At 55.9% G+C, this 23,342-nt stretch overlaps 1 protein-coding gene and 1 long non-coding RNA gene across 2 annotated transcripts; one reads left to right on the top strand and one right to left on the bottom strand.

Moving 5' to 3' along the window:
* Positions 1–19,044: 19,044 nt before the first annotated feature.
* Positions 19,045–20,294, bottom strand: LOC148810790 (apelin receptor A-like). The gene is made up of 2 exons (XM_088908929.1): positions 20,261–20,294; positions 19,045–19,595 (listed from the first exon to the last, which is right to left on the bottom strand). Exons 1-2 carry the CDS (start codon positions 20,292–20,294, stop codon positions 19,045–19,047), a joined length of 585 nt encoding a protein of 194 aa, XP_088765055.1.
* A 514-nt stretch (positions 20,295–20,808) lies between these two features.
* On the top strand, positions 20,809–22,239 carry LOC148810789 (uncharacterized). The gene is made up of 3 exons (XR_016086597.1): positions 20,809–20,855; positions 21,095–21,129; positions 22,219–22,239. It is a non-coding gene; the product is annotated as an uncharacterized LOC148810789 (long non-coding RNA).
* Positions 22,240–23,342: the final 1,103 nt, after the last annotated feature.

Raw genomic sequence — 23,342 nt, 5'->3', positions numbered from 1 at the left:
CGGTGTGTGGGGGTTTTGGGGGCTGTGGGGTTTGTTGGCGCTGGGCGGTGTGTGGGGGTTCTCGGGGGTGTGTGGGCGCCGGGGGGTGTGTGGGGGTTCTCGGGGGTGTGTGGGCGCCGGGCGGTGTGTGGGGGTTCTGGGGGGTGTGTGGGCGTTGGGCGGTGTGTGGGGGTTCTCGGGGGTGTGTGGGCGTTGGGCGGTGTGTGGGGGTTTAGGGGGCTGTGGGGTGTGGGCATTGGGCGGTGTGTGGGGTTTCTCGGGGGTGTGTGGGCGCTGGGCGGTGTGTGGGGGTTCTGGGGGGTTTGTGGGCGTTGGGCGGTGTGTGGGGGTTCTCGGGGGTGTGTGGGCGTTGGGAGGTGTGTGGGGGTTCTCGGGGGCTGTGGGGTTTGTGGGCGTTGGGCGGTGTGTGGGGGTTCTGGGGGGTGTGTGGGCATTGGGCGGTCTGTGGGGGTTCTGGGGGCTGTGGGCGTTGGGCGGTGTATGGGGGTTTTGGGGGCTGTGGGGTGTGGGCGTTGGGCGGTGTGTGGGGGTTTTGGGGGCTGTGGGGTTTGTGGGCGTTGGGCGGTGTGTGGGGGTTCTCGGGGGTGTGTGGGCGTTGGGCGGTGTGTGGGGGTTCAGGGGGGTGTGTGGGCGTTGGGCGGTGTGTGGGGGTTCTTGGGGGTGTGTGGGCGTTGGGTGGTGTGTGGGGGTTCTGGGGGGTGTGCGGGCGTTGGGCGGTGTGTGTGGGTTGGGGGGTTGTGTGGGCGTTGGGCGGTGTGTGGGGATTTTGGGGGCTGTGGGGTGTGGGCGTTGGGCGGTGTATTGGGGTTTTGGGGGGGGTGTGGGCGTTGGGTGGTGTGTGGGGGTTTTGGGGGTGTGGGGTTTGTATGCGTTGGGCGGTGTGTTGGGGTTTTGGGGGCTGTGGGGTTTGTGGGCGTTGGGCGGTGTGTGGGGGTTTAGGGGGCTGCGGGATGTGGGCGTTGGGCGGTGTGTGGGGGTTCTCGGGGGTGTGTGGAATCTGGGCGGTGTGTGGGGGTTCTGGGGGGTGTGTGGGCGTTGGGCGGTGTGTGGGGGTTCTCGGGGGTGTGTGGGCGTTGGGCGGTGTGTGGGGGTTTTGGGGGCTGTGGGGTTTGTGGGCGTTGGGCGGTGTGTGGGGGTTCTCGGGGGTGTGTGGGCTCTGGGCGGTGTGTGGGGGTTCTGGGGGGTGTGTGGGCGTTGGGCGGTGTGTGGGGGTTCTCGGGGGTGTGTGGGCGTTGGGCGGTGTGTGGGGGTTTTGGGGGCTGTGGGGTTTGTTTGTGCTGGGCGGTGTGTGGGGGTTCTCGGGGGTGTGTGGGCGCCGGGGGGTGTGTGGGGGTTCTCGGGGGTGTGTGGGCGCCGGGCGGTGTGTGGGGGTTCTGGGGGGTGTGTGGGCGTTGGGCGGTGTGTGGGGGTTTAGGGGGCTGTGGGGTGTGGGCGCTGGGCGGTGTGTGGGGGTTCTGGGGGGTGTGTGGGCGCTGGGCGGTGTGTGGGGGTTCTCGGGGGTGTGTGGGCGCCGGGCGGTGTGTGGGGGTTCTCGGGGGTGTGTGGGCGTTGGGCGGTGTGTGGGGGTTTAGGGGGCTGTGGGGTGTGGGCATTGGGCGGTGTGTGGGGTTTCTCGGGGGTGTGTGGGCGCTGGGCGGTGTGTGGGGGTTCTGGGGGGTGTGTGGGCGCTGGGCGGTGTGTGGGGGTTCTTGGGGGTTTGTGGGCGTTGGGCGGTGTGTGGGGGTTCTCGGGGGTGTGTGGGCGTTGGGAGGTGTGTGGGGGTTCTCGGGGGTGTGTGGGCGTTGGGTGGTGTGTGGGGGTTTTGGGGGCTGTGGGGTTTGTTGGCGCTGGGCGGTGTGTGGGGGTTCTCGGGGGTGTGTGGGCGCCGGGGGGTGTGTGGGGGTTCTCGGGGGTGTGTGGGCGCCGGGCGGTGTGTGGGGGTTCTGGGGGGTGTGTGGGCGTTGGGCGGTGTGTGGGGGTTCTCGGGGGTGTGTGGGCGTTGGGCGGTGTGTGGGGGTTTAGGGGGCTGTGGGGTGTGGGCATTGGGCGGTGTGTGGGGTTTCTCGGGGGTGTGTGGGCGCTGGGCGGTGTGTGGGGGTTCTGGGGGGTTTGTGGGCGTTGGGCGGTGTGTGGGGGTTCTCGGGGGTGTGTGGGCGTTGGGAGGTGTGTGGGGGTTCTCGGGGGCTGTGGGGTTTGTGGGCGTTGGGTGGTGTGTGGGGGTTTTGGGGGCTGTGGGGTTTGTGGGCGTTGGGCGGTGTGTGGGGGTTCTGGGGGGTGTGTGGGCATTGGGCGGTCTGTGGGGGTTCTGGGGGCTGTGGGCGTTGGGCGGTGTGTGGGGGTTTTGGGGGCTGTGGGGTGTGGGCGTTGGGCGGTGTGTGGGGGTTTTGGGGGTTGTGGGGTTTGTGGGCGTTGGGCGGTGTGTGGGCGTTCTCGGGGGTGTGTGGGCGCCGGGCGGTGTGTGGGGGTTCTCGGGGGTGTGTGGGCGCCGGGCGGTGTGTGGGGGTTCTGGGGGGTGTGTGGGCGTTGGGCGGTGTGTGGGGGTTCTGGGGGGTGTGTGGGCGCTGGGCGGTGTATGGGGGTTCTGGGGGTTGTGTGGGCGTTGGGCGGTGTGTGGGGGTTCTGGGGGGTGTGTGGGCGTTGGGCGGTGTGTGGGGGTTTTGGGGGCTGTGGGGTTTGTGGGCGTTGGGCAGTGTGTGGGGGTTTTGGGGGCTGTGGGGTTTGTGGGCGTTGGGCGGTGTGTGGGGGTTCTCGGGGGTGTGTGGAAGCTGGGCGGTGTGTGGGGGTTCTGGGGGGTGTGTGGGCGTTGGGCGGTGTGTGGGGGTTCTCGGGGGTGTGTGGGCGTTGGGCGGTGTGTGGGGGTTTTGGGGGCTGTGGGGTTTGTGGGCGTTGGGCGGTGTGTGGGGGTTCTCGGGGGTGTGTGGGCTCTGGGCGGTGTGTGGGGGTTCTGGGGGGTGTGTGTGGGCGTTGGGCGGTGTGTGGGGGTTCTCGGGGGTGTGTGGGCGTTGGGCGGTGTGTGGGGGTTTTGGGGGCTGTGGGGTTTGTGGGCGCTGGGCGGTGTGTGGGGGTTCTCGGGGGTGTGTGGGCGCCGGGCGGTGTGTGGGGGTTCTCGGGGGTGTATGGGCGTTGGGCGGTGTGTGGGGGTTTAGGGGGCTGTGGGGTGTGGGCATTGGGCGGTGTGTGGGGTTTCTCGGGGGTGTGTGGGCGCTGGGCGGTGTGTGGGGGTTCTGGGGGGTGTGTGGGCGCTGGGCGGTGTGTGGGGGTTCTTGGGGGTTTGTGGGCGTTGGGCGGTGTGTGGGGGTTCTCGGGGGTGTGTGGGCGTTGGGAGGTGTGTGGGGGTTCTCGGGGGCTGTGGGGTTTGTGGGCGTTGGGCGGTGTGTGGGGGTTTTGGGGGTGTGGGGTTTGTATGCGTTGGGCGGTGTGTTGGGGTTTTGGGGGCTGTGTGGTTTGTGGGCGTTGGGAGGTGTGTGGGGGTTTTGGGGGCTGTGGGGTTTGTGGGCGTTGGGCGGTGTGTGGGGGTTTAGGGGGCTGCGGGGTGTGGACGTTGGGCGGTGTGTGGGGATTCTCGGGGGTGTGTGGGCGTTGGGCGGTGTGTGGGGGTTCTCGGGGGTGTGTGAGCGTTGGGCGGTGTGTGGGGGTGTAGGGGGCTGTGGGGTGTGGGCATTGGGCGGTGTGTGGGGTTTCTCGGGGGTGTGTGGTCGCTGGGCGGTGTGTGGGGGTTCTTGGGGGTTTGTGGGCGTTGGGCGGTGTGTGGGGGTTCTCGGGGGTGTGTGGGCGTTGGGAGGTGTGTGGGGGTTCTCGGGGGCTGTGGGGTTTGTGGGCGTTGGGCGGTGTGTGGGGGTTTTGGGGGCTGTGGGGTTTGTGGGCATTGGGCGGTGTGTGGGGGTTCTGGGGGGTGTGTGGGCATTGGGCGGTCTGTGGGGGTTCTGGGAGCTGTGGGCGTTGGGCGGTGTGTGGGGGTTTTGGGGGCTGTGGGGTGTGGGCGTTGGGCGGTGTGTGGGGGTTTTGGGGGCTGTGGGGTTTGTGGGCGTTGGGCGGTGTGTGGGGGTTCTCGGGGGTGTGTGGGCGCCGGGCGGTGTGTGGGGGTTCTCGGGGGTGTGTGGGCGCCGGGCGGTGTGTGGGGGTTCTGGGGGGTGTGTGGGCGTTGGGCGGTGTGTGGGGGTTCTGGGGGGTGTGTGGGCGCTGGGCGGTGTATGGGGGTTCTGGGGGTTGTGTGGGCGTTGGGCGGTGTGTGGGGGTTCTGGGGGGTGTGTGGGCGTTGGGCGGTGTGTGGGGGTTTTGGGGGCTGTGGGGTTTGTGGGCGTTGGGCGGTGTGTGGGGGTTCTCGGGGGTGTGTTGGCGTTGGGCGGTGTGTGGGGGTTCTCGGGGGTGTGTGGGCGTTGGGCGGTGTGTGGGGGTTCAGGGGGGTGTGTGGGCGTTGGGCGGTGTGTGGGGGTTCTTGGGGGTGTGTGGGCGTTGGGTGGTGTGTGGGGGTTCTGGGGGGTGTGTGGGCGTTGGGCGGTGTGTGTGGGTTCGGGGGGGTGTGTGGGCATTGGGCGGTGTGTGGGGATTTTGGGGGCTGTGGGGTGTGGGCGTTGGGCGGTGTATTGGGGTTTTGGGGGGGGTGTGGGCGTTGGGCGGTGTGTGGGGGTTTTGGGGGTGTGGGGTTTGTATGCGTTGGGCGGTGTGTTGGGGTTTTGGGGGCTGTGGGGTTTGTGGGCGTTGGGCGGTGTGTGGGGGTTTTGGGGGCTGTGGGGTTTGTGGGCGTTGGGCGGTGTGTGGGGGTTTAGGGGGCTGCGGGGTGTGGGCGTTGGGCGGTGTGTGGGGGTTCTCGGGGGTGTGTGGGCGCTGGGCGGTGTGTGGGGATTCTGGGGGGTGTGTGGGCGTTGGGCGGTGTGTGGGGGTTCTCGGGGGTGTGTGGGCGTTGGGCGGTGTGTGGGGGTTTTGGGGGGTGTGTGGGCGTTGGGGGGTGTGTGGGGGTTCTCGGGGGTGTGTGGGCGTTGGGCGGTGTGTGGGGGTTTTGGGGGCTGTGGGGATTGTGGGCGCTGGGCGGTGTGTGGGGGTTTTCGGGGGTGTGTGGGCGCCGGGGGGTGTGTGGGGGTTCTCGGGGGTGTGTGGGGGTTCTGGGGGGTGTGTGGGCGTTGGGCGGTGTGTGGGGTTTCTCGGGGGTGTGTGGGCGTTGGGCGGTGTGTGGGGGTTTAGGGGTCTGTGGGGTGTGGGCGTTGGGCGGTGTGTGGGGTTTCTCGGGGGTGTGTGGGCGCTGGGCGGTGTGTGGGGTTTCTGGGGGGTGTGTGGGCGCTGGGCGGTGTGTGGGGGTTCTTGGGGGTTTGTGGGCGGTGGGCGGTGTGTGGGGGTTCTCGGGGGTGTGTGGGCGTTGGGAGGTCTGTGGGGGTTCTCGGGGGCTGTGGGGTTTGTGGGCGTTGGGCGGTGTGTGGGGGTTTTGGGGGCTGTGGGGTTTCTGGGCGTTGGGCGGTGTGTGGGGGTTCTGGGGGGTGTGTGGGCATTGGGCGGTCTGTGGGGGTTCTGGGGGCTGTGGGCGTTGGGCGGTGTGTGGGGGTTTTGGGGGCTGTGGGGTGTGGGCGTTGGGCGGTGTGTGGGGGTTCTCGGGGGTGTGTGGGCGCTGGGCGGTGTGTGGGGGTTTTGGGGGCTGTGGGGTGTGGGCGTTGGGCGGTGTGTGGGGGTTTTGGGGGGTGTGTGGGCGCTGGGCGGTGTGTGGGGGTTCTTGGGGGTGTGTGGGTGTTGGGCGGTGTGTGGGGGTTCTCGGGGGTGTGTGGGCGTTGGGCGGTGTGTGGGGGTTCTTGGGGGTTTGTGGGCGTTGGGTGGTGTGTGGGGGTTCTGGGGGGTGTGTGGGCGTTGGGGGTGTGTGGGGGTTTTGGGGGTGTGGGGTTTGTATGCATTGGGCGGTGTGTTGGGGTTTTGGGGGCTGTGGGGTTTGTGGGCATTGGGCGGTGTGTGGGGGTTTTAGGGGCTGTGGGGTTTGTGGGCGTTGGGCGGTGTGTAGGGGTTCTCGGGGATGTGTGGGTGTTGGGTGGTGTGTGGGGGTTCTCGGGGGTTTGTGGGCGCTGGGCGGTGTGTGGGGATTCTGGGGGGTGTGTGGGCGTTGGGCGGTGTGTGGGGGTTTTGGGGGCTGTGGGGTTTGTGGGCGTTGGGCGGTGTGTGGGGGTTCTCGGGGGTGTGTGGGCGTTGGGTGGTGTGTGGGGGTTCAGGGGGGTGTGTGGGCGTTGGGCGGTGTGTGGGGGTTCTTGGGGGTGTGTGGGCGTTGGGTGGTGTGTGGGGGTTCTGGGGGGTGTGTGGGCGTTGGGCGGTGCTTGGGGGTTTTGGGGGCTGTGGGGTTTGTGGGTGTTGGGCGGTGTGTGGGGGTTTTGGGGGCTGTGGGGTTTGTGGGCGTTGGGCGGTGTGTGGGGGTTCTCGGGGTTGTGTGGGCGTTGGGTGGTGTGTGGGGGTTCTGGGGGGTGTATAGGCGTTGGGCGGTGTGTGGGGGTTCTTGGGGGTGTGTGGGCGTTGGGCGGTGTGTGGGGGTTTTGGGGGGTGTGTGGGGGTTTTTGGGGCTGTGGAGTTTGTGGGCGTTGGGCGGTGTGTGGGGGTTCTGGGGCGTGTGTGGGCGTTGGGCGGTGTGTGGGGTTTTTGGGGGCTGTGGGGTTTGTGGGCGTTGGGCGGTGTGTGGGGGTTTTGGGGGCTGTGGGGTTTGTGGACATTGGGCGGTGTGTGGGGGTTCTCGGGGGTGTGTTGGCGCTGGGCGGTGTGTGAGGTTTAGGGGGGGTGTATGGGCGTTGGGCGGTGTGTGGGGGTTCTGGGAGTGTGTGGGCGTTGGGCGGTGTGTGGGGGTTCTGGGTGCTGTGGGCGTTGGGCGGTGTGTGGGGGTGCTTTGGGGTGTGTGGGCGTTGGGCGGTGTGTGGTTGCTGTGGGGTGTGTGGTCGTTGGGAGGTGTTTGGGGGTTTTGGGGGGTGTGTGGGCGTTGGGCGGTGTGTGGGGGTTCTGCGGCGTTTGTGGGCGTTGGGCGGTGTGTGGGGGCTGTGGGGTTTGTGGGCGTTGGGCGGTGTGTGGGGGTTTTGGGGGCTCTGGGGTTTGTGGGCGTTGGGCGGTGTGTGGGGGTTCTCAGGGCGTGTGTGGGGGTTCTGGGGGGTGTGTGGGCGTTGGGCGGTGTGTGGGGGTTCTTGGGGGTGTGTGGGCGTTGGGCGGTGTGTGGGAGTTCTGGGGGGTGTGTGGGGGTTTTGGGGGCTGTGGGGTGTGGGCGTTGGGCGGTGTGTGGGGGTTCTCAGGGCGTGTGTGGGGGTTCTGGGGGGTGTGTGGGAGTTGGGCGGTGTGTGGGGGTTTTGGGGGGTGTGTGGGGATTTTGGGGGCTGTGGAGTTTGTGGGTGTTGGGCGGTGTGTGGGGGTTCTCGGGGGTGTTTGGGCGTTGGGCGGTGTGTGTTGTGTGGGGGCTGTGGGGTGTGGGCGTTGGGCGGTGTGTGGGGGTTCTCGGGGGTGTGTGGGCGTTGGGTGGTGTGTCAGGGTTCTGGGGGGTGTGTGGGCGTTTGAGCGGTGTGTGGGGGTTTTGGGGGGTGTGTGGGCGTTGGGCGGTGTGTGGGGGTTCTGGGGGGTGTGTGGGCGTTGGGCGGTGTGTGGGGGTTCTGGGTGCTGTGGGCGTTGGGCGGTGTGTGGGGGTTCTGGGGGCTGTGGTATGTGTGTGCATTGGGCGGTGTGTGGGGGTTCTGGGGGCTGTGGTATGTGTGGGCATTGGGCGGTGTGTGGGGGTTCTGGGGAGTGTGGGCGTTGGGCGGTGTGTGGGGGTTCTGGGGGCTGTGGGCGTTGGTTGTTGTGTGGGGGTTCTGGGGGCTGTGGGCGTTGGGCGGTGTGTGGTGGTTCTGGGGGCTGTGGGGGTGTTGGGCCTTGTTTGGGGGTTCTGTGGTGTGTGGGCTTTTGCGGTGTGTGGGGTATTCTGTGGGGTGTGTTAGCGTTGGCAGTGTCTGGGGGTTCTGGGGGCTGTGGGGTTATGACGCAGTGGTGGCCGGGCCTAGCGAGATGTGACGCAGTTGTGGCCGGGCACGGTGAGGTGCACCGGCAGCTGCAGGGTGTGACGCAGTGGTGGCTGGGCCTGGCGAGATGTGACGCAGTTGTGGCCGGGCACGGTGAGGTGCGCTGGCAGCTGCAGGGTGTGACGCAGTTGTGGCCGGGCACGGTGAGGTGCGCCGGCAGCTGCAGGGTGTGACGCAGTGGTGGCCGGGCTTGGCCAGGTGTGACGCAGTTGTGGCCGGGCACGGTGAGGTGCGCTGGCAGCTGCAGGGTGTGACGCAGTGGTGGCCGGGCGCAGTGTGGTGCGCCGGCAGCTGTAGGGTGTGACGCAGTGGTGGCCGGGCGCAGTGTGGTGCGCCGGCAGCTGTAGGGTGTGACGCAGTGGTGGCCGGGCCTGGTGAGGTGTGACGCAGTTGTGGCCGGGCACGGTGAGGTGCGCCGGCAGCTGCAGGGTGTGACGCAGTGGTGGCCGGGCCTAGCGAGATGTGACGCAGTTGTGGCCGGGCACGGTGAGGTGCGCCGGCAGCTGCAGGGTGTGACGCAGTGGTGGCCGGGCGCAGTGTGGTGCGCTGGCAGCTGCAGGGTGTGACACAGTGGTGGCCGGGCAGGGCGAGGTGTGCCGGCAGCTGTGTGACGCAGTGGTGGCTGGGCGTGGGAGGTGCGTTGGCTGTGTGGCAGTGAGGGTGTGTGCGGATGGGTTTGAGGGGGTTTGTGGGCTTTGGGGGTGTGTGATGGGTTTGTGGGGGCTGTGGGGTGCGCGGGAGTTCTGGCTGCTGTGGGCGTTGGGTAGTGTGTGGGGGTTCTGGGGGCTGTTGGGTGTGTGGGCATTGGGCGGTGTGTTGGGGCTGTGGGGTTTGTGGGGGTTCTGGGGGGTGTGTGGGCATTGGGCGGTGTTTGGGGGTTCTGGGGGGTGTGTGGGCGTTGGGCGGTACATGGGGGTTCTGAGGGGTGTGTGTGCGTTGGTCGGTGTGTCGGGGTTCTGGGGGGTGTGTGGGCGTTGGGCGGTACGTGGGGGTTCTGGGGCCTGTGGGCGTTGGGTGGTGTGTGGGGGTTCTGGGGGCTGTGGGCGTTGGGCGGTGTGTGGGGGTTCTGGGGGCTGTGGGCGTTGGGCGGTGTGTGGGGGTTCGGGGGTGTGTAGGCGTTGGGTGGTGTGTGGGGTTTCTGGGGGGTGTGTGGGCGTTTGGGCGGTGTGCGGGGGTTCTGGTGGGTGTGTGGGCGTTGGGCGATGTGTGTGGGTTCGGGGGGGTGTGTGGGCGTTGGGCGGTGTGTGGGGGCTGTGGGGTGTGTGGGCGTTGGGCGGTGTGTGGGGGTTCTGGGGGGTGTGTGGGCGTTGAGCGATGTGTGTGGGTTCGGGGGGGTGTGTCGGCGTTGGGCGGTGTGTGGTGTTGTGTGTGTGGGAGTTGGGGTGTGCGGATGGGGCTCTGGTCTGGCCCGGCCCGGCGGGTCCTGTCTGTGGTCTGGCCTGGTGGGACGGTTTCAGGCTGTGGTTTTTCACGGCTGGTTCAGACTGTGGTCTGGCCCGGCGGGTCTGGGCTCTGGTCTGCCCGGCGGGTCTGGGCTGTGGTCTGCCCCGGTGGGTTCGGACTGTGGTCTGGCCCGGCGGGTTTGGGCTCCGGTCTGGCCCGGCGGGTTTGGGCTCCGGTCTGGCCCGGCGGGTGTGGGCTGTGGTGTGACCCGGCGGGTCTTGGCTCGGTCTGGCCCGGCGGGTGTGGGCTCTGGTCTGGCGCTGTGCAGGGGGCTGGCACCTCTGTCTTTGCCTCAGTGCTGCAATGATGTGGTTGGATTCTCTCTTCCTGATCGATCGTGAAGAAATTCCTTCACCAGATTCTGAGCAGCGCCGAGGCCTACTGGGCTTCAGTTCCACAGCAGTCAAGTCCGGGCCGGGTCTTACCAGAATGGGGTGTGTGCGGATGGGGCTGTGGGGGTGTGTGGTGGGTGTGTGGGCGTTGGGCGGTGTGTGGGGGTTCTGGGGAGTGTGTGGGCGTTGGGCGGTTTGTGGGGTTTCAGGGGGGTGTGTGGGCGTTTGGGCGGTGTGTGGGGGTTCTGGGGGCTGTGGGCGTTGGGCGGTGTGTGGGGGTTCGGGGGGTGTGTGGGCGTTGGGCGGTGTGTGGGGGTTCTGGGGGCTGTGGGCGTTGGATGGTGTGTGTGGGTTCTGGGGGCTGTGGGCGTTGGGCGGTGTGTGGGGGTTCGGGGGGTGTGTGGGCGTTGGGCGGTGTGTGGGGTTTCAGGGGGGTGTGTGGGCATTTGGGCGGTGTGTGGGGGTTCTCGGGGGTGTGTGGGCGTTGGGCGGTGTGTGGGGGTTCTGGGGGCTGTGGGGTTTGTGGGCGTTGGGCGGCGTGTGGGGGTTTTGGGGGTTGTGGGGTTTCTGGGCGTTGGGCGGTGTGTGGGGGTTCTCGGGGGTGTGTGGGCGTTGGCGGTGTGTGGGGTTCCAGGGGGGTGTGTGGGCGTTTGGGCGGTGTGCGGGGGTTCTGGGGGCTGTGGGCGTTGGGCGGTGTGTGGGGGTTCTGGGGGCTGTGGGCGTTGGGCGGTGTGTGGGGTTTCTGGGGGGTGTGTGGGCGTTGGGCGGTGTGTGGGGGTTCTGGGGGCTGTGGGCGTTGGGCGGTGTGTGGGGGTTCGGGGGGTGTGTGGGCGTTGGGTGGTGTGTGGGGTTTCTGGGGGGTGTGTGGGCGTTGGGCGGTGTGCGGGGGTTCTGGTGGGTGTGTGGGCGTTGGGCGATGTGTGTGGGTTCGGGGGGGTGTGTGGGCGTTGGGCGGTGTGTGGGGGCTGTGGGGTGTGTGGGCGTTGGGCGGTGTGTGGGGGTTCTGGGGGGTGTGTGGGCGTTGAGCGATGTGTGTGGGTTCGGGGGGGTGTGTCGGCGTTGGGCGGTGTGTGGTGTTGTGTGTGTGGGAGTTGGGGTGTGCGGATGGGGCTCTGGTCTGGCCAGGGCCGGCGGGTCCTGTCTGTGGTCTGGCCTGGTGGGACGGTTTCAGGCTGTGGTTTTTCACGGCTGGTTCGGACTGTGGTCTGGCCCGGCGGGTCTGGGCTCTGGTCTGCCCGGCGGGTCTGGGCTGTGGTCTGCCCCGGTGGGTTCGGACTGTGGTCTGGCCCGGCGGGTTTGGGCTCCGGTCTGGCCCGGCGGGTTTGGGCTCCGGTCTGGCCCGGCGGGTGTGGGCTGTGGTCTGACCCGGCGGGTCTTGGCTCGGTCTGGCCCGGCGGGTGTGGGCTCTGGTCTGGCGCTGTGCAGGGGGCTGGCACCTCTGTCTTTGCCTCAGTGCTGCAATGATGTGGTTGGATTCTCTCTTCCTGATCGATCGTGAAGAAATTCCTTCACCAGATTCTGAGCAGCGCCGAGGCCTACTGGGCTTCAGTTCCACAGCAGTCAAGTCCGGGCCGGGTCTTACCAGAATGGGGTGTGTGCGGATGGGGCTGTGGGGGTGTGTGGTGGGTGTGTGGGCGTTGGGCGGTGTGTGGGGGTTCTTGGGGGTGTGTGGGCGTTGGGCGGTGTGTGGGGGTTCTGGGGAGTGTGTGGGCGTTGGGCGGTGTGTGGGGGCTCTGGGGACTGTGGGCGTTTGGCGGTGTGTGGGGGCTCTGGGGACTGTGGGCGTTGGGCGGTGTGTGGGGGTTCTAGGGGGTATGTGGGCGTTGGGCGGTGTGTCAGGGTTTTGGGGGCTGTGGGGTTTGTGGGCGTTGGGTGGTGTGTGGGGGTTCTGGGGAGTGTGTGGGGGTTTTGGGGGCTGTGGGGTGTGTGGGTGTTGGGCGGTGTGTGGGGGTTCTGCGGGGTGTGTGGGGGTTTTGGGGTCTGTGGGGTTTGTGGGCGTTGGGCGGTGTGTGGGGGTTCTCGGGGGGGTGTCGGCGTTGGGTGTTGTAAGACATTTCTTCAAACTACGCACAGAACCCTGGCAGGATGGAATTTTCTCACCAATGGTCACAGGAACGGACTAACAGACAGGTGACACTGTAAAAAACAAATGTGACTGAAGTTGAATTCCCAGGTGGATCAGCAGAATCTGTGGGATCTCTGGTTAAAGCTATTACACCTGTTCAAAAAAAGTCAAATTAAGCTCATTTATATACTTAAGATGGATAAATTCTGGAAGGTATTTAAGCCTGATGTATGGAGACACAAATCAAATACATTTGTGCTCTACTGAGTTCTATGCAGAGAGTAAGCAAATACAAGTTGTAGCTGCATACCCTCAGTGTGTCTCTCTGCTAGGACTGACAGGGACAACAGGTTGGAGCATGTCCCAAGATGAAAGACTGGGTGAGATATGTTAGTCTGTGTTTTCAGGTGTCCTTTCTAGGGGAGCTGTCCCCTCTGCTCGGTCTGCTGGGAGACGGGCCAGAGCAGAGCCACCTGTGAGCCGGTCGTTTTTTCACTTGGGTGGTGCTTTTGTGTCCCAGTAGGGGCGACAGCTGCGAGGGGACAGTGGCAGGTAACCCTCTCGCACACTCGCACCCCTCCCCAGCCTTCGTCCTGAGATCCTCAAAGGAACCTGTCTGACTCCCCCATGTGTGGCACACTAGACCACAGGCTGAGGAAGCCATATCAAAGGACGAGGTCACTGAGAGAACGCGGGAGCTGAAATTCACATCCCTCTACCAAATTCATTTGCAACTCTTCTTGTCTTAGAGCAGTGCTGGCATTGTGATTTGCTGTGACTAAATTCAATTCGATTTTAGGCTATAATTATAGGAATAAGAATGAATTGAAAGTCACAATGTTGTGGGATTTTGTGCTGTAGTCACATACATAGAGTTCCTTTGAAATGATCCAGATTTATTTCGACTTATTGTTCAGATAAGCTCTTATCCCATCAGGGGATCGGATAACACTGTATCACCAAATAACAGAAAGATTTACAGATTGGATCATGCTTCTTGCATTAAAAATTCCTCAAGAGTTACACGGTAATTGTAACAGCATTGCACACAGCACGTTCATATTTGCTATTAATAATTTAAGTTTCAAAAGACAAAGGTTACATTTCTTCACCCCCTTGTTGTTAGTATTCATCTGGCAGGAATTCTAGTGATGAGACCTCCTACAGTGAGCTCTGAGGTCCTGGCACTTCACAGGACCACCGTATGACCAGTCCTTCATGCAGACTTGCTCACACCCCTTCAGACCCTTTGGTTTCCCTCACTGAGCTGCCATCCTGAATCGGAATCACAGAGCTTCAGCTGGATTGAGCTCTGGGGATCGGGATGGGCAGGCGAGAGTGTCTGTTCTGTGTGTGATTAACCTTTCTTTTTCAATCTGGATGTGAGCTCTGGATCGCTGTCATGCTGGAATCTCCAGTTTTGGCCACACAAGAGTACTCCTGGCAGAAGAGCCAGGTGTCAGGCCAGTATGTCCAGGTCTGTGTTGGAGTCCATTTCCCCTGTCTTGTCTAGGGCTCCAGGACTCCCAGAACATAAGAGTGGTCAAGAGTGTTTTCTCTTACACCAGCTTCGTCTAGTTTTACACCAGACATAACGCAGATGAGCCAAAAAGCTCAAGTTTCATTTCATCTGACCACGAGACATTTGTTTCAATCGTCATTCAAATGGTCTTTTTGTCATTCACTTCTTTCTTCCAGCCCAGCTGTGAATACTACATTCATGCTGGCAGCTTCACACGGTAGTTTTCGACACTATGTATCCTGAAGAAGCCAGTGTGCATTGGGTATCCAGGTGTTACCTTTGTCCCAAACCTCTTCACAGCCCATGGTGGCAAGATACACTTGTGTCCTCTTCCACACAGGGTGACCACTATACCAGTAGCCTTAAATGTCTAATACTGGACACCACAGTGGAAAGGGGTTAATGCAGCTGTTTGTGGATTCTGTTATAGCCATCCCCCAACATCTGGAAGCCCATGATCATCTGTCTGCAGTGAAGAGCTCTCTGGCTTTAACCATCATGAGGCTGCAGCTGCTGAATGTTTTTGCGTCTTACCTCCTTTTGTACCCCAGGGAAGCAGGAAGCCTTCAGAGGCGTCTATACAGTCTCGTGGGCTTCCACTGCGGTTCCAAAGAACAGAGTGTTCCTGGAGATGTGTCTTTGCTGAATTTGATTTAAAGCAATACTTAGAGATGTGAATAAATGTGGCCATGCTGTTCTCTGGAATTCAGTTATTTAGGACAGACTTGACTTTGTGTTTTTTTATTACAGTACAACATCAATAAGTGAGGCACATTATCCAATCTATAACCCATTATGCTCTACATTATGCTCATCTCACTGTCTCTTTTAGTTATTCTTACAAGTTAACCGCATGCTAAACCAGCCCACCTCTCTGCTGATTCTTTAATTCATATAGGATTGGTAGGATTGGTCCAGGTACAGCTAACTTGAACCTGCAAAATGTCCATATATACATCTTGTTCCAGGGTCAACTTTCATGTTTATGGTTGATTTAAGAGCAGTATGAATTTTTTGCCCTTTTTTAAAACACAACACAGCCTAAAGTGTCACTGCTCAAAGTTAGCTTGCTTCTGTCACCACGTACTGTGGAAAAGTGACAGTAGTGTTTCATATATATCAACAGACAGAGAGATAGATAGACATAATCATAATGACATATGTGTTACATGGGATTAACAATGACACACATAAAACACCATCCGCCCATTTTCTGTTCCACTTCAATTCCAATTCAGGGTCACAGGGGAGCCGGAGTCGATCCCAGCAAGCAAAGGGTGCAGGACAGGGTACACCCTGGACAGGATAACAGTCCATTGTAGGACAGACACACACACATACGCACACCAGGGACAATTTTCCCAGAAGCCAGTTAACCTACCTGCTTGTTTTTGGACTGTAGGAGGACGAAAATATCTAAGTGTCTAAGAAACAGCCATTGATAGTCACACTTTATCTGAGTAAAGGAGATCAGGAGATCTATAGATGGCAAAAAAATAGTGTTCACTTGTATTCTGTCTTGTGCAGCTCCATGTAGAGATTGCCTAAAGCTCTGAATACGTCTCCAATGCCAAAACAAAAGCCCAAAAATGTTCCTAATTCTGACTGTCACTTTCTACAGTGAGGAGAGTATTGCAATAACATTTTATGGAGCCCAAGAAGAGTTAGATAAGGAAGGAAAAGACACATTTCTACACATCTTTCACTTTTGATCCTCACTTCAAAATGCAATAAAATTCAGATTTTTTCTGAATTAAGGTTAAAGACTGCAGGTTTCAAAATCAAACACTTCCAGTCTAGATTTATTTCTGTTAATAGGAGTGATCACAATATTTCTTATTTGAAGAAAATGTTTTAAATTCTGTTTTAGCTATAAGGAACCTCAGTAAAGGATTTAAATCTTACACCTTCATGAAACAAATTTCTATTTTTAAGCCCTTAGCTTCCTACAGGAATTCATGCCAAGATTATTATTAAAATTATTAAACTATGTAATACTTGACTACAAATAATTTAATAATTTGAATATGTGGATTAAAAGAAAGAGGTGAGCCACAAAAAGTTCATCTTGAACCCCACACCCCACACATCAGTGGACTTGAGTTTATCAGCCACCTCAACACTCAGCACAAACATTGGCCTGTTTTCAGAGCTGATTGGCAACAATTGTCAAAGGATTACAAATGAGACTGTGTCCAACTGAGCTCATTAAAGGAAAACCACGGACTGAATAATAGTTCATTATTCAGTGTTGAGTTTAGTTTCTTGAGGTTTTATTGAGCGTTCCTTTTCAATAAAACCTCACGGAAGGAAAAAACAGCAGTATGGAAGTGAAACAAGTTTTCAAAAAAACTGAATCGTCACTTACTGCTGCCAGACATTATTACTGGATTATCCAGACAGAATTAGGACAAAGCCAGAAGGAAGGTTAACACCAAATTGAAGAACGGATGCTCTTCAATTACACAGCATGAACAATTACACGGTAAGATTTTTACTACCAATTGATCAGCACTTTGCAGGAAGAAATTAAATGAATAGTTCAGGTGAAAATAGGGGGAAATAATTAAGATCTTCAGACCTGCTTGTGTTTTCAGCCACATGTCGCTAATATTTCTCCAAGGCCTAAATGCTTTTAATTCAGGTTGTAATTTTACTTGATTGCCTGACTCAATAAGCTGGCTGCCAGAGGAATCGATTCACAACTTCCTGAATCAACCATTTTTAAACATCTTATAAAGCACACATTCTGATAACCAAATAATCACCTGTGCAGTTCAACTGTTAGTAAGATGTTAGTCATCTTTCATCATCTGTATTCATCTGGTAATATTCTACAGGTCTTACAACAAGTGCTCACAGTCAAATGCCATACATAATGACGGCTGAGGGAAACACATACCTTAATCCTCTAGCAAGCTCAACAGATTGTTTTAGTGGTTACTTGGGAATGCAAATGACAAATCATCAGTTTTCTTGTCTCCGAACACTCTGGTTGGCCTGCAAGTTACTTCATTCATACAGAATGAAGGGGCTTAACTCAGCACTCGTTTTGTCCTGATGTCATGTAGAACGTGTTGTGGTTTGTATGTCCTGTGAGATTTCATGTGTGGTTTACCACTGGCTGACAGTTCTTAAATGTAATACAGTGGCCTTAAAGTTCAAAAGAAATTCACTGCACACCTGCTAGGACATGAATCTTGTAACTTAAGATCTGACAGCACTTGTCAGGCTTTTTTGTGTCTGTAAAGCCAGAATTTCTGGTGACTCCAAGGCAGCATATCCCTAACAATAGAGGTCGTTTCTATCATGTTCTTCAACTTAGACATGGTCCTTACTACTGCAGGTAAAAGCCCCATGGATTCTTCTGGAATGTAGCAATTAACACACTTAATTTAAGATTCTTTCTTGTATGCACATTCTGAAGTTTGCTATCGGATTGCTGACATGAAATTATGTTTGTCTTAGGAGAACACACCTCAATACATCACTCACTCAGGGTGCATTTTCAAATGTACAAACTTTTTTTTGTGGAACGCAAGCTTAATATTGTTAAAATACACAAGTGCATATAATCCTAATAGAACTGCAAGTCTTGTTAAGTATTAATAGTAATGGTCAGGATTAAAGACACATGAATGAAAGCTTACATACAGTACGTTGTAGTGGACTGCTTCATTTTTTTAAGGGCACCAAGTTACATAAAGTCAATGGAGCAGAGAGCTTTTGTACACAATTCTACAGTAACAACATTTCATATCACCCAGCATAATTATCATCCAGGTGGGGCTGCACACTGGTGGTGGTGAGGGGGAGTCCCCATTACCTGTAAAGCGCTTTGAGTGGAGTGTCCAGAAAAAAGCGCTATATAAATGTAAGCAATTATTAATTATTATTATTATTAATTACAGAAGTCTGTTGTATAATATATGATTGTTTAATTTGTGTTAAATTGTTGCAGTGTTTATGAACTAATATACTTTGTAAGGTTGGGATGAAAACTCTTATTGCATAGAAATGCTGTGAAAAGACTTTTTTACCTCTGACTGTAGTATGAATCAATTAACTCAATAGTAAGACCAGTCTTTCTCAGCGCTTGTGTAGTACATCATTTTCTGAATTTGTGCTTCCCTGTAGCATCCTAATAAGGCACAAGAATGATGTATTCATGCTATATGTGAATGGTGGTTAGTTCCTGGGAGTTTTCTTGTTTGAGTAGATGCACATGAAGTGATGTAATATCTATTAAAGGGTCCTATAACTTTCCACTCTAACAGTAATGTGAACTCTGCCCCATTTTTCCAGTATTAAGTGAACTATTTTACCTTAAGATTCAAGCCCACCTGTCACTTTATTCATATTCTGGCAAAAAACAACACAAAAAATACATCGTGTCTGGGGAATTATTGACATCTGCTTGACCACATTGCTGCAGGCAGATGTTTAAAAGTTAGAGACCAGACTCTGCTTCTTTTTCTAATTCCTTTATAGTGCATTTTCAACATGCCTGGCGGGCTTGCTGAGACACCCTTGCTTTAACTCAGCCAAGAAAAAGAATTTCCTGGAAAAGCTCAATATCCCAAAAGAACTGCAGTCATTATTTTCCCTGTGCTTTTTTTTAAAGCAGCAGGCTGCTCGGTTCCTCTCGTCTTCAAAAACTGAAACAACTGCACAAATGAGCAAGTGTGGGAAGAGACACAGCAGCACTAAAGGCAGGGTGACATTCACACGGCCAGCAGGGATTGAAGAAAGTTAAGAGGAATATTTTAAAAACACTTTTTATTTACAAATAGGAAATGCTAAAAAGCATCCAGATACAGTAGTTAGTTATAGGCAAAAACATACAATCCATAATACAAATCCTTAATTTCTGAGACATTCACAGCAAAAGCCACTTACAGATGATAAGTCACCCCAGCTCCAAAGTCATGTAACAACAGTGCATTCAAGTCAATTCGTAGCCATCATCTCCTAGACCTCTGCTCCCCCTCCCAGAAAAACATTTGGCAACAGCCATCTGCCTGCCCGACCACCTCTGTCGTCCGACATGTTAATTCAACTGCAACACCTTCCTTCTAATCACACTCACCAGCCCCTGGCCCCTTTCCTTCATTAGCACAGATTAGCAAAAGTGGAGACTGGGCTGCACAATCTTTCTTCTTTAAAACAAGTGCTAAGGAAACAGTACGACAGCAACAGAGCACAAAAAAACCTGGAAAACACTCGGTACATTTTTCTTTCCCAGTGTGACCAGGCTGAAACTTCACTGCCAACAACTTATGACCTCCCTCTCATCTCACTCCTCCTGTCCAGAATTCAGCCCTGGTTGAATTCTTTACGGCAATTTACAGCATGTACTCTTTTAAAAAAAAAGGCAAGCCAGAAAAAAATAAGTCTTTGAAACACATTTACCTCTTTCAAAAATGTGTACAACGCAAGCGGCTGGAGGCACAGCCAGCTGGCCCCAGCGTTGTTTGTTGGGGGAACCCCTCATAGCCCAGGTATAAGCGCGTGGGCTTACCCCAATAACAGAACAAGTCCACACATTGGGTTTTCCAAGTGTTACAGCCCAGCGAACAGACCGGGTTTTCAGTTTTTCAAAGTCCCTTTCTCCCACAATGGGGGGAAGGTGATCTCAGTCCGGGAACCGCGTGCTTTTTTCTGCGCGCCGGCTCCGTGCACACAGTCTGTCGCCCCCAGGAGCGGGGCTCCCTACACCTTGGTGGCCAGCGACTGCACCTCGGACTTCTGGGTCTGCGTGCTGAGGGTGGACGACAGCGAGCTCATCTGGCCGTGCATGGCCTTCTTCAGGTTGAGCAGGCACAGGCACTGCGAGCGGAAGCGCAGGTCGAAGAAGGCGTAGAGGAAGGGGTTGAGGCAGCTGTTGACGTAGGCCAGGCAGGTGGTGTACGGGTGGGCGTGCAGCAGGACGCTCAGCAGGGCGCAGGTCTGGGGAAGCACCTTCAGGTAGATGAAGGCATCCAGGCTCTTCAGCACGTGGAAGGGGGTCCAGCAGAGGGCAAAGACCGCCACCAGGGTGGTGATGATCTTGAGCAGCCGCTGCTTCTTCTGGTCCTCCTTGCGGAGGTTGTTGAAGTGGCGGGTGACGGTGCTGCCGATGAAGCAGTAGAACGGTGACCTCTGAGTTTTTGGACAATGTGAGTCATTCAGCACATTCAGTGATGTCTGTGGTTGGCGCTTTGAGGTCTTGCTCTCCTTAATTCCTTCTAAGAGCAGCGGGTGGCTGAATTCCTGTCCTAAAGCTGTCGGGGGTTGGTGCATACACTCACACGTTTTATGCGTTTTTGGCAAAACCTGAAATTTGCTGTGGATCCAGTCAGGCTGAATGGCTTCCTGTTTGGCTGACTTGGGACTGGAACACACTGCACTTCTCGACTCTAGTGTCTCGAGTTTGATTCTGTCTTGACGTGCTCTCCGTGTAGCATTTACAGTTTTTTTCTCTTGGCCATGTGGAAGCTCCAGGTGATAGATAGATACTTTATTGATCCCGTGAGGGAAATTGCAGTGGAACAGCAGCTTCATGCAGTCAACACAGCATAGTGTAACGAATGATACAATAATAATACAATACATACAATACAGTCAGTACAGTCAGTGAGTGAGGTGCTCCAGTTACCTTCCGTAGTGGAATGTAGGAATGTTGTCTGAGGCTACCGGGTAACTCTAAATGGTCCGTCCTCTGCCTGAGTGAATGTGTATCCCATCCATTATCTACACATTATCTATACCACTACAGGACCACACTGCATTGTGGTCCTGTATTGGTATAAACGGTCCCGAAAATGACCATGTGGTTGTCTGGACTATCAAGATGTCTCCTGCACAGCCCCCAGTGTCAGTGCAGTTACAGTGGACCTTGGCTGCCCCCTGTTCGGCTAATGCAGTTTGCTGTTCCACCAAGACTTGCCGTTCTTGCCGCCAAGTCTTGGTGGAACATTCATTCTTGCCGTCTGCCATAAGACTGTACAACGCATCCACCTTGCGTCTTGGCAGAGGCAACATCGACAGTGACCTGTTTCTGGACTAAACGCATCTACACATCTACTGCTACATCTGTTCTCTTTCTTTTTCTTTTTCTTTTTCCCGTTTACAACCACTTTTTGTGCAATATATGCCAGGGACCTGTGCAATACATTTATATTTATATCTATAGTTACATCTATATTTATATTCATATGTGTGATACGATTTTCTGTGTACTGTTCTGTTCTAGTTTGTTCTTGTGCGTCCGGACTGTGAGTAACTCTTGTACTGTATTGTATGTATTGTACTATTATTATATATTTCGTTACACTGTGGCTGTGTTGTGTGTGTTAAGCTGCTGTTGCACTGCAATTTCCCTCACGGGATCAATAAAGTATCTATCTATCTAAGACAAGTTATTATTTTAAAAAACTCAGTATCGTTGTCGCATAATTTGAGTCAGTCATTTCTTTTCACTCTTTCAGGACCACTCACGAGTTCCTGTTTGGAGCCCTAGCTGAGCTTGTGAACAACGCAAGGTACAAATCCTCTTTCTAGCCTGCTTTCTTCCTTTCATCCTGGCTCGCTGTTTGTGTAGATGTTCAGCTTAGCGCAAGGTTCTCAAAGGGAAGGTTGGTATGTTAAGCTTAGTTAAGTTTAGTTCCGTTCATAAATCAGTTGAGGTAGTGCAGAAACTGTCATTTGTAACCACAGAATATCTATCTGCTGCCTCTTCCACTTCCCACAGAGCATATCTAATGTTGTTTTGTCTTTGCAGGGATGCGGATGCTAAAAGAATAGACATCTACACAGGTAGTTTTCACATACTGCGCTCAACCATCTGTTTCTGGTACTGTGTCTTCAAACAGTATGGTCTGTTTGTCTGACAGCTGAGTATGGCGGTTACTCTGACTTGTGATCTGAACCGAGAGGAAGGTGTTTTGGTGTTTTTATGTTTCCTCAGGCGCTGGCTGTGCTGTAGTTATTATGAGGACCGCCGCTGCTTGCAGAAAGAGCAGAGTAATGTGATGTGTTCATGAAAGAGCTCTCAGCAAAGGGAACAGCTGCAGAAGTACAGGAGCCCTGAGAGCGAAAACCGTATTTGCAGATTTTTTGTCGAAAATATTTCGAAAAAAAGTTTCTTCTATGCCTCTTTTAAGTTTGTGGCCACTTATCTTAGCAAGCAGTAGGAAGGGTTCTGACTAATAAATGGAAAGTATGTTGTCAGGACATAAGCCTCCATCTGTTTGTAATGTGGAATCGCCTGTTGCTGTCACCATCTTCTTCATGCCTCATTTCATCAGGTTAATTTAGAAATATAAAGCTCAGCGGCTCACAGTCTTGAACCTTAGCAATTTGGTAGGTTTATGTTTTTGCTGTGCATACCTTAGCAAATTAAAACTCTCACTCTCACTCTCAATGGATTTTAAATCCAATTTTGCTCTTGCCAATCGTTTTATTGTTCTGGCCAGATTGTGGGGTGCTTCTATGTTTTATTTTAAACTGACTTTGAAGTCACCTGTTGACTTTTGTTCTGTATATATTGCTCCAGTTAATCACGTTTGGAGAGATTCATCCCCGTTTCCAAATGAGGCAGAGGGTTCATAGCTCTAATTTTATGAAAATATTTAATTTGCAAGTCTTAATGCATCTATCTTACGAGTTTTCGAAAGTGGGTAACGTATTTTAAATTGCTAGGTGCTCACCTTCTGAGTAGCTGAACTGGCTAAAACAAGCAAGTTCACATAAAAGGCCAGAATCGTAGGTCATTTTCGGTACGTGTATGTCAAAAGTGGGTAAGCCTCATCCGTAAGCTCCTCATGCTGTCAGGAGTAAGTGTCTGTCTCTGTAGAGCAGGGCGGTGTTATCTCTCTGGCCCACTTTCTGTCCTCTCCTCTCCAGAGAAGAAGCCGGAGCTGCGTGGTGGGTTCATGCTGTGTTTCCTTGACGATGGGACTGGAATGGACCCCAGTGAGTACAAGCCTTGCTGTGGATTTAATCCTCTGTTTGTGTGTAAAACAGTTACCTGTCAGCATTCATAATGGATGTTAATTGTATGAAAATCTGCACATATACAAATATGTTCAAGTAAGTAGCTGCGTCAGCAAATAAACCTTTACTTGTTCCATATTCAAATATGTCATGGATATCCCAGTGACGCAGTTTTTAGTATTGATGCCTCATAGCACGTGGGTTTCCTCTGGGTGCTCCATTTTCCTCCCACAGTCCAAAGACATGCTGGTGGATTCATTGGATTCTGGGAGAATTGTCGCTTGGCATGAGTGTGTGTGAGTGTCCTGTGATGGACTGGCGACCTGTCCAGGGTGTGCCTTGTCTTGCACCCGCTGCTTGCTGGGATAGACTCCGGCTCCTCTCTGACCCTGTACTGGATAGATCGGTTAGAAAAGGGGGGGATAGGTGGAAACATGCCACATGCTCATTTCTCTTGTGAGGTTTGCCGCATTCGTTTTCGGTTGCAATGTTGTGTTTTGTCAGTTCATTGAAAGACTGAGTTGTCTTTATACATGTGACCCAGCGGTGAGTTACCGTTAAAAGAACCCGAAATTACTAGGGAGTTGTAACGGTATATACGGTGTTGTTGCCCTATTTACACCCTAAATACCCGCTATATAAATGCAATTATTGCTACTATCCATGCAGTCCTTCTCTCTGTTTGTAAATGTACCCAATTTCCCCAGCCTTTGTGATGCACAGGGTTTATTTTAGTTCAAAGGAATCCTGGGTCGTGGTTGTTTGCCTGTTGGCCACAGGGGGGCGCGTGTCTGCGGAGCAAGGGGGTGTGAGCAGAGTCGGGGAAGAGCGCAGTACACTCCCTCCACCACCACGCTGCCCTCCGCTGTCTGCGCCCTGAGCTCCGTCACTCTCCCACTCTTCTGCTTCACCGCAGGCGCCGAGCCGGTCACCTTCGTCTTCTTGGGCTGCGGCTCCTCCTCCTCGCTGTTCTCTGCCTGGGGGGGGGGGCTCTCTTGCGCTGGCTCCCTGCGGGCGTTGCCTGCTTTGCTGTG

This window comes from Atractosteus spatula (assembly GCF_055471065.1).
Source record: "Atractosteus spatula isolate fAtrSpa1 chromosome 17 unlocalized genomic scaffold, fAtrSpa1.hap1 SUPER_17_unloc_6, whole genome shotgun sequence".
Taxonomy (NCBI): domain Eukaryota; kingdom Metazoa; phylum Chordata; class Actinopteri; order Semionotiformes; family Lepisosteidae; genus Atractosteus; species Atractosteus spatula.
Note: the sequence above shows the minus strand (reverse complement) of the source record. Positions and strands in the feature narration are given on the sequence as shown.

Excerpts from the sequence above, each read along its gene's own strand:
- LOC148810790 (XM_088908929.1), bottom strand. The coding sequence starts at position 20,294 with ATGAATGTTCCACCAAGACTTGGCGGCAAGAACG. Across the intron at positions 19,596-20,260 it reads AAGACTTGGCGGCAAGAACG|CTTTAGGACAGGAATTCAGC; the intron begins GCAAGTCTTGGT and ends AACCCCCGACAG.